Here is a 14,833-nt window from a genome sequence, read left to right on the forward strand (position 1 = left end):
TTGTTAGCCATGGTTGGGCCACTTTTCCTGTTGTGTTTTTGCACCAGGAAGGAATATATAACTGTTGCAATGCGTACATTCGTTCCTTAAATATTAGCCATCGCCTATCCACCATAATGCCGTACGAAGTTCCCTAATCTATGTTAGCCAACTCACACCTCATCCCTTTATAGTTTCCTTTGTTTAAGTTTAGGACCCTAGGATTGGACTACTTGACTTTTCAACTAAGGAAGAATTCCTGATAATGTTATGGTCACTGTTCCCTAAAGGAACCTGCACAACAAGATTATTTATTAACCCCTTCCCATTGCACAAACCAAATCTGGGATAGCCTGTTCCCTAGTTGGTTCCCCGACATGCTAGTCTAAAAAAAACACCTCATTACACACTCCAGGAATTCATCCATCACAGTATTATTGCTCATTTAGTTTGCCCAGTCTATATGTAAATTAAAGTCACCCCTGAGTATTGTAGCATCCTTGTTACATGCATCTCCAATTTCCTGTTTACCACTACTGTTTGGAGGCCTATAGACAACTCCCACTAATATTTTCCACCCCTTGTTGCTTCTTAGCTCCACCCAGACTGATTCTACATCTAGGTTTTCTGAGCCCATATCCCCTCTCACTATTGCACTGATTTCATCCTTAACTACAATGCCATGTCACCACCTTTTCCTTTTTGCCTGTCCTTAGATATTCAGTTCCTAGCCTTGGTCACCATGCAACCATGACTTTGTAATTGCAATCATATCATACCCGATTACATCTATTTGCGCTGTTAATTTGACTATCGTATTGCGAATGCTCCATGCATTCAGATACAGTGCTTTTAGACTTGTCTTTTTACACTTTTTTGTGCTATGGCCCGTTAGCCCGTTTCCTCTACCTTCCACTTTTGCTTTTAACATTCCTGCCTTTCATTTCTATCTTTGCTTCTGTCTCTTGTGTCACCCCACTCAAGCTCCCATCCACTTGCCACTCTAGGTTAAACTCTCCCCCACAGTACTAGCGAATACCCCTGCGAGGGTATTGGTCCCGGTCCTGCAGAGGTGCAACCCATCTAGCTTGTACAAGTCCCATTTTCTCCGGAATCGGTCCCAATGCCTCAGGAATGTAAATCCCTCCAGCCACACATTCATCCGGTCTATTCTCCTATTCCTGATCTCGCTAGCTCGTGGCACTGGGAGTAATCCTGAGATTATTACCTTTGAGGTCCTGCTTTTTAATTTATTTCCTAGCTCCCTATATTCTACTTGCAAGACCTCATCCCACTTTTTACTATGTCTTTGGTACTGATATGGACCACGACCTCTGGCTTTTCACCCTCCCCCCTTCAGAATGTCCTGCAGCCGCTCAGTGACGTCCTTGATATTGGCACCATGGAGGCAACATACCACTGTGGTGTCACATCTATGGCTGCAGAAATGTCTATCTGTTCCTCTTAAGATAGAATCCCCTGTCTCTATTGCTCTCCCAATTTTTCTCCCCCCCCCCGCCCCCTCATGCAGCTGAGCCACTCATGGTGCCACGGACTTGGCTCTCGTTGCATTCCCCTGAGAAACCATCTCCCCCAGCAGTATCCAATCTGTTGGAGAGGGAGATGGACCCAGGGGACCCATGCACTACCTGCCTAGTGCCTTTACTTTGTCTGGCAGTCACTCGTTCCCTTTCTGCCTGTGCACTCTTTTACCTGCGGTGTGACCACCTCATTGTACGTGCTATCCATAAAGACATCCTTGTGGATGCTGCACAGTGACTCCAGCCACTGCTCCAGATCCAAAATGCGGATTTCAAGTAGCTGCAGCCAGAGACACTTCTTGCACACGTGGTCACTATGGACACTTCCCTGACTTCATGAGAAGCATTTTACATGACCGAGCTGCCCTGCCATGACTTTACCCTTAAATTACTCCCTTTACTTTTACTTCCTCTAGCTTAGACAATATTAAGGACAATAGACTCGCCATGGTTGCTCCTCTTCTTTCTGAGGAAAGGTAGAAAATGAAAGGATCATCTTCCCTCTTCACTGAACCCCCTCACTCACCAAACTCCAACTGAAGTACTCAAATGCAGCCCAAGACAGCACTTAGTGCAGACAATTGTTGGAGGTTAATCTAGATCTGGACAATATCAAGACTTGGGCTGACAAGCAGCAAGTAACATTTGTGACACACAAGTGCCAGGCAATGACCATCTCCATCAAGAGAGAATCTATAGCCCCTTGACATTCAATGGCATTATCATCACTGAAACCCCCACTATCAACATCCTGGGGGCGGTTACTATTGACCAGTAATTGAACTGGACTAGCCATATAATTACTGTGGCTACAGGAGCAGGTCAGAGGTTAGGAATCCTACGACAGGTAATTCACCTCCTGACTCCCCAAAGCCTGTCCACCATCCTCGAGGCACAAGTCAGGAGTGTGATGGAATACTCCCCACTTCCCTGGATGATTGCAGTTCCAGCAACACTCAAGAAGCTCGGCACCATCCAGGAGAAAGCATTTGATTGGCATGCTATCCACAAACATTCACTCCTTCTGCCACAAACATGTAGGGCAGCAGTGTGTACCATCTACAAGATGCACTGCAGGAATTCACCAAGGTTCCTAAGACAGCACCTCCCAAACCCATGACTGCTACCACCTAGAAGGACAAGGGCAGCAGCTGCATGGGAACACCACCACCTGCAAGTTCCCCTCCAAGCCGCACACCTTCCTGACTTGGCAATATATCACTGTTCCTTCACTATCGCTGCATCGAAATCCTGGAGCTCCCTCCCTAACAGCACTGTGAGTGTACCTACCCCACATGTACTGCAGCAGTTCAAGAAGGCAACTCACCACCACCTTCTCAGGGGCTATGAGGGATACTCGGTAAATGCTGGCTTAACCAGCAACGGCCACATCCAATGAATGAATAAAAAAAAAGAGACCTTTAAGATCCTGAGGGGTCTTGACAGGGTGGACGTGGGGAGGATGTTTCGTCTTGTGGGAGAATCTAGAACTAGGGGCTATTGTTTAAAAATAAACAATTGTCCATTTAGGGCAGCATGAAGAGAAATTTTTTTTCTGAGAGCCGTGGGTCTTTGAAATTCCCTCCATCAAAAGACCGAATCTTTGAATATTTTTAAGGCAGAGGTAGATAGATTCTTGATAAACAAGGGGGTGAAAGGTTATGGGGTTAGGTGGGAATGTGGAGTTGAGGTTACAATCAGATTGTCCATGAACTTATTGAATGGCGAAGCAGGCTCGAGGGGCCGAGTGGCCTGCTGTTGCTGCTAATTCATATGCTCGTATGTAAAAAGTCATCTTTAACTAAAGTTGTATATAAACCTTATGGAAACTACTAAAAACATGTGTTGTGCGACTAAAATGTAGTAGATAGAAATTAAACCCGGTCCCTCTTCTCCCCTGTTTTTGAAGTATTCTCGTCCCTTGCACTCCACTAGCTACAGACAATTAAAATAGATGAATAACAGTTGGCAGGCCTGTTCTGAGCACTTACCTCATTGACGCAGTTTGAAGTGTACAGATGTAGTCACCTTGGAAAGTGGATCTGTGCTTCAGTCACAGATAAGAATCAGTCCCAGATGTTTGCTACCTTATTGACCTTTTGTAGATTTTTTCAGCGCTGCTAGCCAATTCACTTGTACATGTTAATTGCCTTTCCCAGTTACATTCTGGTTTGTGGCCATCGCCTCGGAAGACGGGCCAGCCATCTGTCCTGGCTGAACCTTGGTTGAGGGAGATGCATAGAATCCAAGCGCACTTGGCACCCCTTGTGGCACTGTACAATCAGGAATTCAGCGGGTTAAGGGGCACATCCACCTTCCTGTATCTTTCCCAGCTCCCTTTTTGCTTGTACTTAACACTGACAGAGAACTTGTGCAACTTAAAAATTATGCCTTGATGCACCTTTATTTGGATTTAAAGTTTTTTCTTCGTAATAAATAGAAGGGAGTATCTAATCTAGTGTGGAATTCAGAAGGAGCTTCTTTACCCAAAGAGTGGTCAGAATGTGGAACTTCGTCATTTGGAGTAAGGGTCATTTACGACACGCAAGGAGACCATTTGACCCATCAAGCCTGTGTCAGTTCTCTGCAGAACAATCCAGGCAGTCCCATTACCCCATTTGGTCCCCGCAACTCTGCAAGTTTATTTCCTTCAATTGCCCATACAATTTCCTTTTGAAATCATTGTTTCCGCATCCACCTCCCTCATGGCCTGAGTTCCAGGTCCACTTGCTGCATAAAAAAGTTCTTCCTCACGTTCCCCCTGCACCACTTGACCAAAATACTAAAAATGTGTCCCCCAGTCCTTGTGTGCTTAAGACAGGTGTCAGGTAGAAAATACAATTGAGAACCAAATGGAATACAGAAGGTTCAGAGGGGAGGTGAAAAAGCAAATAAGAGAAGCAAAGAGGGATTATGAGAAAAGACTGGCAGCCATCATAAAGTTTTCTAACGTTTTCTATTGGCACACAAATAGTAAGAGGGCGGTAAAAGAAGTAGGGCTGATTAGGGACCAAAACGGGGATTTACATATGGAGGCGGGAATTTGGCTGAGGTGTTAAATGAATACTTTGCACCTTGTCTTTCCCAAGGAAGCAGATGCTATTGAGGCCACGGTGACAGGAGGAAACTGTGTCACTAGAAGGGTTCAAAATTGATGAGGAGGAAGGAAGTGTTGGATTAATTGTCAATACTTAAAGCTGGCAAGGCACCGGGACCGGATGAGATGCATCCAAGGATATTGAAGGAAGAATGAGGAAATTACAGGGCACTGACCATAATCTTTCAGTCTTCCCTAGACTCGGGGGAGGTGCCTGAGGATTAGAGAATCGTAAACGTTACGTCCTTGTTCAAAAAGCTTGTAAGGATAACCCCAGCAATTACAGACCAGTCAGTTTAACATCAGTGGTGGGGAAGCTTCTTGAAACAATTATTCGGGATAGAATTAATAGTCACATGGAAAAATGTGGGTTCATTAGGAAGACCCAGCGTGAATTTCTTAAGGGGACTTCGTGTTTAACTTGTTGGAGTTTTTGGAAGAGGTAACAGAGAGGGTTTATGAGGGTAATGCTGTTGATGTGGTGTACATGGACATTCAAAAGGCATTCGATACAGTGCAACACAACAGACATGTGAGAAAAGCTATAGCTCATGGAATAAAAGGGACAGTTGCAGTGTGGATTCCATAATTGGCTGAGTAATAGGAAATAGAGGGTAATGGTCAATGGATATTTTTCAGACTGGAGGATGGTTTGTAGTGGAGTTCCACAGGGGTCGTTGTTGGGACCCTCTCTTTTCCTGATAAATATAAATGATCTAGATTTTGGTATTTAGGGGACAATTTCAAAGTTTGCAGATGATGCAAAACTTGGAAGCATTGTAAACTGTGAAGAGGACAGCATAAAACTTCAAAAGGACAGAGACAAGTTGAAGTGGGCAGACAGGTGGTAGATGAAGTTCAATGCGAAAAAATGAGAGGTCATGCATTTTGGTAGGAAGAACATGGAGAGACAATATCAAATAAGGAGTACTGTTCTTAAAGGGGTGCAGGAGCAGAGGAACCTGCATGTTTATGTGTATAAACCATTGAAGGTAGTAGGACAGGTGGAGAGAACAGTTAATAAAGCATACAGTATCCTGAGTTTTATTAATAGGGGCATAGAGCACAAGAACAGGGAGACAATGCTGAGCTTATACAAAACACTAGTTAGACCTCAGCTGGAGTATTGTGTATAGTCCTGGGCACCACACAATAGGAGGGATGTGAACACATTGGAGAGAGTACAGAAGAGGAAAGGTTCCAGGGATGAGAAACGTCAGTAATGAAGACAGATTGGAGACGTTGGGTCTGTTCTCCTTGGAGAGGAGAAGGCTAAGAGGAGATTTGATAGAGGTGTTCAAAATCATGAGGCGGCTAGATGGAGTGGATAGGGAGAAACTGTTTCCCGCTCTTAAAAAGATCAAGAACGAGTTAGCGCAAGTGCAAAAGTGATTTACAAAAGAAGCAAACGTGATCTGAGAAAAAACTTTTTCACACAGTGAGTTGTTCTGAAATACACTGCCTGGATGTGTGGTGGAGTCATGTTCAATCGAGGCATTCAAGAGGGCATTAGATAATTATTTCAGTAGAAACCATGTGCAAGGGTACGGGGAAAAGGCACTAAGTCAAAGTTCATTCGGAGAGCCAGTGCACAAACAATGGGCTGAATGGCCAACTCCTGCGCCATAACACTCTGTGATTGTATAGTTAGCTAATGGGAAGATTTTTTTCCATGTTTACCTTTAGGCCTGTCATAATTTTGAATGCCTCTATCAAATCTTCCCTCAAACCACTTTGTTCCAAGGAGAAAGACCCCAGCCTTTCCAACTGAACCTTGTACTAAACCACTCCCCATTCCTGGTAACCATTTTGGTAAATCTCTATTACACCCTCTCAAGGACCTTCACATCTTTCATAAAGTGTGGTGACCAGGACTCTAGTTGTGTCTAACCAAGGCTTTGTGCATGTTCAGCACAATTTCTGTGCTTTTGTACTTAATACATCAAAAGCCTGAGTTCCCATTTGCTTTGCTCACCAATCTGTCTATGTCCTGCCACCTTCAAAGATCAATGCGCATGCACCCAGAGGCCCCTCTGTTCCTGCACACACTTTAATGTGTCATAAGTCTATATTGCCTCTCCCTAGCCCTTCTGCCAAAATAGATCACCTCATACTTCACTGCATTTCATTTCATCTGTATTTCCATTCAACTAGCCTATCTGGTTGCAGGTAATTTATGTAACCCTCACTGTTCACCACTCCCCAATTTTTGGTATCATCAGCAAATTTTGAAATTTTACTCCTTATTCCAAGATCCAAGTCATTTATATGTAAAAAAAAAAAGTAGTGGATCTTGTACTGACCCTTGGGGAACATTACAGTCTTTCAGCCTCCAGTGTGAAAGAAAACCATCTACCACAGCTCTGTTTTTTGTTCTTAAGCCAAACTTTTTACCCACTTGCACATTGATTCTCCTATACCATAAGCCTCAATTTTGTTAATCAGCCTTTACAAACCCTTGTCAAACGCTTTATTAAAATCCATATAGACAACATCAACCTTCTGTTACTTCATTAAAAAATTCATTTAGATTAGTCGAACACAATCTGCCTTTTTCAGCTATGTGCTGGCTCTCCGTAACTAACTCATATCTTTCCAAGTGCTTGTTGACTTTTCTTTTTCATGATTATGGATTCCAAAACCTTATCCAGCACTGATGTTAAACTAAACAAAAACAAAAATTGCTAGAAAAACTCAGCAGGTCTTAAAGAGTCATATAGACTCGAAACGTTAACTCTGTCTTCCCCTCCAGATGCTGTCAGACCTGCTGAGTTTTTCTAGCAATTTTTGTTTTTGTTTCAGATTTCCAGCATCCGCAGTATTTTGCTTTTATCACTGATGTTAAATTGACTGGTCTGTAGTTGCTAGGACAGTCCTTACACCCTTTCTTGAATAAGGGCATACCATTTGCCGTACTCCAATCCTCTGGCACCTTCCCAATAGCTAGGGAAGTTTGAAAAGTTAACGCAAGCCCTTCCACTATCTCCTCCCCCGTTTCCTTCAGCAACCTGGATACAATTCATCAGGACCAGGTGACTTATTTATCCTAAGCATAGCCAGCCTTTCCATACCTGCTCCCTTTCAATTTTCACACCATTTCCACTTCATCTAATATTTTGTCAGATTCCTCTTCCTTCATCAACAGTGATAAAAAGAATTCATCAAATATTCCAGCCTTGCCCTGCACCTTTAAGCATTATCACCCTCTTTGGACCTAATAAGACCCAATCCACTACCTGCTTACTGTTTACATGCTGGTAGAAGTTTTTTGGGTTCCCTGTTATGTTGATTGCCTTTCTATTTTCAAACTCTTTGCCAGTCTTATTTTCCTCTTCACCTTTCTTTTCAATCTGTTGTATTTGATCTGGTTTTGCCCTGAAGAACTCACCTCACATACTTCTGACACCCTCCTTTTTCGTTTCATCATAATCTCTATATCCCTTGTCATCCATGGAACCCTGTTTTCTGTTTCCTTTCCCCCTGTTTTCTGAGTCCTTTCACCTGTTGAAATGTACCTAGCCAGTGCTTGAAGAATCTCCTCTTTAAAATCACCCATTGTTCTATTTACAGTTTTTCCTTCCCTGTCAGCCTCTAATTCCATTTTACCCTGGCTAAACCCTTTATTGCAATGAAATTGGCCCTCTTCCAATTTAGAAGCTCTATCTTATATTATTCCTTTTTCTTCTCTATTATTAATCTCTAAACCTTATGATACAATGATCACTCTTACCTGAAAGTTCTACCACAGACTCTTGGTCCATTTGCCCCACCACAGACACTTGGTCCATTTGCCCCACCTCATTTCCCAGCACCAGACCCAGCAATGATTAGGCTGAGAGCATCCTGATCAAGGAAGTTCTTCTGAACACAGAGAAAACTCCCCCTCCTACCCTTTACTCCCAGTAAAGGCTCCCAGGATTATCATTCAAAAGTTCTTGGACATTGCCCTGCAGATTTGTTCCCCTCTCAGTCACACTCACTCTCTCACCCTCACACTATTGGGAGGCCTATAGAATATCTTACATTTTTTGCTTCTCTGTAACTCATCAACCTTAATAATCACACTGGCTGCATTTACATACATGTATTGTAATCCTGTCTTTGCATTCTTCGTAGCCCTTAGTCCACCTCTACCTAATAAAATGGGACCAGTTTTTTCTCTTGTACTCTCCAGCACATTCACTTTATGCACCTTATGCAGTGTTTTCGAGTTCTGTATGCTGGTGCCCAACCACACTAGTTTACCTCTCCACGAGGACATTGATCCCAGTCCTGTTGAAAGATAGAAACATAGAAAACAGGAGCAGGAGTAGGCCATTCGGCCCTTCGAGCCTGCTCTGCCATTCGTTATGATCATGGCTGATGATCCAACTCAATAGCCTGATCCCTCTTTCTCCCCACATCCTTTGATCCCTTTCACCCTAAGAGCTATATCTAACTCATTCTTGAAAACATACAATGTTTTGGCCTCAACTACTTTCTGTGGTAGTGAATTCCACAGGCTCACCACTCTCTGGGTGAAGAAATTTCTCCTCATCGCAGTCCTAAATGGTCCACCCCATATCCTCGGACCGTCACCCCTGGTTCTGGACTTCCCCACCATCGGGAACATCCTTCCTGCATCCACCCTGTCTAGCCCTGTTAGAATTTTATAGGTTTCTATGAGATCCTCCCTCATTCTTCTGAACTCCAGCGAGTATAATCCTAACCGACTCAATCTCTCCTCATATGTCAGTCTGGCCATCCCAGGAATCAGTCAGGTAAACCTTTGCTGCACTCCCTCTATAGCAAGAACATCCTTCCTCAGATACGGAGACCAAAACTGCACACAACATTCCAGGTGTGGTCTCACCAAGGCCCTGTATAATTGCAGCAAGACATCCCTGCTCCTGTACTTGAATCCTCTGGCTATGAAGGCCAGACCATTTGCCTTCTTTACCGCCTGCTGCACCTGCATGCTTACCTTCAACGACTGGTGTACGAGGACACCCAGGTCTCGTTGCACATTCCCCTCTCTCAATTTATAGCCATTCAGATAATAGTCTGCCTTCCTGTTTTTGCTACCAAATTGGATAACCTCACATTTATCCACATTATACTGCATCTGCCATGCATTTGCCTACTCACTCAGCTTGTTCAAATCACACTGAAGCATCTCTGCATCCTCCTCACAGCTCACCCTCCCACCCAGCTTTGTGTCATCTGCAAATTTGGAGGTATTACATTTATCTCCTTCATCTAAATCATTAATATATGTTGTGAATAGCTGGGGTCCCAGCACCGATCCCTGCGGTACCCCACTAGCCACAGCCTGCCATTCAGGAAAAGACCCGTTTATTGCTACTCTTTGTTTCCTGTCTGCCAACCAGTTTTCTATCCATCTCAATACTACCCCCAATCCCATGCGCTTTAATTTTACATGCTAATCTCTTATGTGGGACTTTGTCGAAAGTCTTCTGAAAGTCCAAATAAACCACATCCATTGGCTCTCCCTCATCAACTCTACTAGTTACATCGTCAAAAAATTGCAGTAAATTTGTCAAGCATGATTTCCCTTTCATAAATCCATGCTGACTTTGTCCGATTCTACCACTGTTTTCCAAGTGCTCAGCTATTAAATTTTTTATAATGGAATCTAGAATTTTCCCCACTACCGACGTCAGGCTGACTGGTCTATAATTCCCTGTTTTCTCTCTACCTCCCTTTTTAAATAGTGAGGTTACATTAGCTACCCTCCAATCTGTGGGAACTGTTCCAGAGTCTATGGAATCTCGGAAGATGACCACCAATGCATCCACTATTTCTAGGGCCACTTCCTTAAGTACTCTGGTATGTAGATTATCAGGCTCTGGTGATTTATCGGCCTACGATTCCATCAATTTCCCCAACACCATTTCCCTACTAATATTGATTTCTTTCAGTTCCTTCCTCTCACTAAACCCTGTGTTCCCCAACATTTCTGGTATGTTATTTGTGTCCTCCTTTGTGAAGACAGAACCAAAGTATGTATTTAATCGGTCAGCCATTTCTTTATTCTCCATTATAAATTCTCCTGTTTCTGACTGTAAGGGACCTACATTTGCCTTCACCAATCTTTTTCTCCTCACATACCTATAGAAACTTTTACAGTCATTTTTTATGTTCCCCGCAAGCTTACTCTCGTACTCTGTTTTCCCCTTCTTAATCAATCCCTTGGTCCTCCTTTGCTGAATTCTAAACTGCTCCCAATCCTCTGTTGTTTTTTCTGGCCAAATTGTATGCCTCTTCCTTGCATCTACTACTATCTCTAATTTCCTTGTAAGCCATGGTTTGACCACCTTTCCTGTTTTACTTTTGCGCCAGACAGGAATAAACAATTGTTGCAGTTCACCCATGCACTCTTTGAATGTTTGCCATTGCCTAGCCACCGTCATCCTTTTAAGTAACGTTTCCCAATCCATCCTAGCCAACTCGCGCCTCATAATAAAGCCTCCTTTATTAAGATTCAGGACCCTAGTCTCAGAATCAACTACGTCACTCTCCATCTTGATGAAGAATTCTATCATATTATGGTCGCTCATCCCCAAGGGGCCTTGCACAACTAGATTGACAATTATTCCTTTCTCATTACACAATACCCAGTAGAGGATGGCCTGTTCTTTAGTTGGTTCCTCAATGTATTGGTGCAGAAAACCATCTCGTATACACTCCAGGAATTCCTCCTCTACGGTATTGTTACTAATTTGATTTGCCCAATCTATATGCAGATTAGAGTCACCCATAATTACAGATGTTCCTTTATTGCATGCATCTCTAATTTCCTGTTTAATGCCATTCCCAACATCACCACTACAGTTTGGGGGTCTATATACAACCCCCACTCACGTTTTTTGCCCCTTAGTGTTTCTCAGCTCTACCCAAACAGATTCCACATCGTCGGAGCTAATATCTTGCGTCACTATTGCGTTAATTTCCTCTTTAACCAGCAATGCAACTCCACTGCCTTTTCCTTTTTGTCTGTCCTTCCTAAATACCAAATATTGAGGTGCAACCCATCCCTATAGAATAAATGCTTTCTGCCCCAGAATTGGTCTAAATGCCTCAAGAACCTGAACCGCTCCCACCAGTTCCATTCTTGAAGCCATGCTTTGATCCTTTCTTTCTATTTATACTCTGGCTAGTGCTTGTGGCACTGGGAGTAATCCAGTGATGATTACCCTCAGGGTCCTACTTTTTTAACTTCCTCCCTAGCCCCTAAAAATCTGACATTAGAACCTCAATATCTGCCCTCTGTTGTTGGTACCGATGTGCACCTCAACTTCTGGCTCACTCCCTTCCTCCTGCAGAATATTCTGCACCCTCTCCATGATATCCTTTACCCAGGGAGGCAATACATCATGCAGGACTCGAAATGACAGTTACAGATTTGCCTGTCTGCCCCATTAACTGTGGAATCTCCTATAACAACTGCATTTCTAAGCTTTTTGCTGTTCCCTCCTGTACAGCCCTTGCCCATTAGCGCCATGGTCAGGGTGCATTCCTTCAGGATATCGTTACTCCCAACAGTTTCTAATATGGAGTATCTGAGAGATACTAACACAGGGAGCAATTGAGGCAAATAGCATAGATGCATTCAAGGGATGATAAACACATGAGGGAGGAAGTAATAGAAGGATCTGCTGACTGGGTGAAATAGAGTTGGAGGAGGTTCATGTGGAGTGGTCTGTTTCTGTGTAAACTCAATGCAGCTTCTGAAATAGTGGTAGCATGGGGAAATTAGCATGCAGGGAGGGCTTCTCAGTTTAAGATCGGAAATTTTTCCCACTTTTTTTCAAGCCCAACTTCATAATCTGAAATTTATTAAATTGCAGGCTGCTGAAAATTTTGGTAAATACTTTCCGTCTAATTAACATGCCAGTATGAACAAGTGCACACGAAATGAAATTCCATGAAAATGGAATATGTGATGTTACTGTCTTCAGTACTATTTTCTGCACATGAATTTTTCAAATGCCACAAGATGTTGCTTTTCAGTTACTAAATTATATCGATCTGGTTCGTGGTAACATTATTATACGTAACTTAGTCGTTTAAACAGGATTATTACTCCATTGGCTTTTCAGTCCAGTAAAAGAGCAGTGCAGTATGAACAGGGCCCAATTTGAAATGTCTACGTACAATGTTATGTAGTCCAGAAAGCCAGGTGGTGAAAGATTGAATTGGAGCACACTTTTACAAACATTTATTTATGCGAAATGCATTTCAAGCATAACACTACCGAATCCAACAGCTACAGTTTCGAGCTATGTCTATTTATAGAGGCTCAGGTGAACCTTCAACTAATGCCCACCATTCTCGATACAATTAAAAACAATATACAATTAACATACCCTGTTGAATTAATCATCACCAATTCATAGGCGCTAATGATAATGTGCATCCAGCCTGTATATAACGTAGAAAGCTGGGAAGTTTTTAATCATCCAGTGATGCATGTTATTTCAAATAACCATTTGGTCATTGTCCACGCTTCATGGAATCTATGAAAGGACTATAGCGACTTGTGGGCAAGAAAATGCTTAGCATACTGTCAGTGGGCACTGGCAGTCTTGTTGTTTTCACTGTATTGCATGCTGAACTGTGGTGCATATCACTCAGGGTATTGCAGCAGTTCCCAATTCAATATTCACATTTGTTGCCTAGTTGAAGGTTAGCTTTTGAACCTAGCTAAGTATCACATTGTCTCAAGATTCCTGCAGTGTTACTTATTCCATTTTTTAAATCACAAATTGAAAAGCTTTTAAAAGCCACCTGAGCTAATATTGTAAGGAACTCCATCCCGTTCCATTATACAGTGTATTTTAAAGCAAAACTTCAGCTGTATGTTGGCAGTTATTTATTTAAATGGGTACCTAAAGGAACACAGTAAACTAGAATGTCTGAGATACAATCCCTGATCTGAAGTGATTTTTGATCACAAGAATGGCATTGGGATGCTTCAGTTGCTGTGCATCCCTTGTTAAATTTAGCCAGAGGTTCTGGCTCATCACCACTCTGTGTCGCCTGCCCTGTGTAAATGTGGACCACATACATCTCAACTTTGAAATTTCTCACAATATGTAGTGACATTCATTGTCTAGAACCTGTCATGATGAGAAGTCATAAGAACAAAGTGCCAAAGAGTTGGCAGTGGCCATGGAAATCTACCCCTGGATGAGTCGGTGCCTGGAGGGGAGAGGAAACCCAAGGGAGGGAACAAAAAAAGTCAAATTACTTTAGATGATATTAAACTAATTATTATCTCTTCCACCAGGTACTGGATGAAGAAGCAGAAGTCTTCATAGTGAAGATGTGGAGGTTATTAATATATGAAACGGAGGCTAAAAAGATAGGACTTGTTAAATAGATTGTAATTCATACACATAGGAATATGTCTTTTGGAAACATTTCTTCCATTCTTCAAAATTGTAACTTTCATCTGTCGTCAGAGGCACTTGTGAAGCTTGTATTTTTTATTTTAGAGATAATGTGAAATCCTGTCCCATTCCTTTGGTTTGTCATATCCCTAAATCATCCCTCTTTATTTCACTAAGATAAATGACTGGTTATTTTTTATAAATTGAATGCTTCTGTGTATTTTCATCACCAACACACTGATTTCTGTTCTGTCGGTGTTACATTTATGGAAGGTTGTGCTGTATTGATGCAAGGTATTTGCACTTAATATCCAGGTTGTTCCTGTGATACGGAGGAGCAGGTTTAGAAATAAGATGTTTATACATTTTTTGTTTTGAAACTAGTAATTTTGAGAGAGAAAAACTTTGAAAGATGCAGAAATGTTTTCTCATCAACATTATGAAAATATTTTAAAGTTTGCATTTAAAATGTTTGCATTTCCAGCAGGTGACAGAATAGGGGTTGAATGGTTTTGAAATAAATAAAAAGGTTTGCCAATGTCTTAGTTGACTTTTTAAAGAGATCTGTATCCCATTTAGTTGCCAACATAGGTTTAATTGAAAATGTGTTTTGAAATCAAATCTTCATTACATTTACAGTTACCATTTTTTATATAGCCAAAATTATTTGATGAGAATACAAGGAGCAAGCTATTGTTTTGTCAGCCTCATTCAAATTACTTTGGGGTGAAGTTTTAATAAACTACAATGACCTTTGTAAAGGGTGTAATGTGTTTTAAACTGTGATATGTTGGCCTCATGGTTAGCTTAGACATACAACC

The 14,833-nt window shown here is 42.1% G+C and overlaps 1 protein-coding gene across 9 annotated transcripts in view; it reads left to right on the forward strand.

The window, feature by feature from the left end:
• rbm25b (RNA binding motif protein 25b) overlaps nt 1-14,553 on the forward strand; it is a 115,078-nt gene extending 100,525 nt beyond the window's left edge. For all 9 annotated transcript variants that reach the window (XM_078562901.1, XM_078562904.1, XM_078562896.1 and 6 more), the window contains one exon: nt 13,910-14,553. In XM_078562901.1, the coding sequence (XP_078419027.1) occupies nt 13,910-14,002 (93 nt within the window). In that variant the 3' untranslated portion in view covers nt 14,003-14,553. The remainder of the gene's footprint in view (nt 1-13,909) is intronic.
• The last annotated feature ends 280 nt before the right edge of the window (nt 14,554-14,833 follow it).

The sequence above is a fragment of the Cetorhinus maximus genome, chromosome 18 (genome assembly GCF_964194155.1).
Source record: "Cetorhinus maximus chromosome 18, sCetMax3.hap1.1, whole genome shotgun sequence".
Lineage (NCBI taxonomy): Eukaryota > Metazoa > Chordata > Chondrichthyes > Lamniformes > Cetorhinidae > Cetorhinus > Cetorhinus maximus.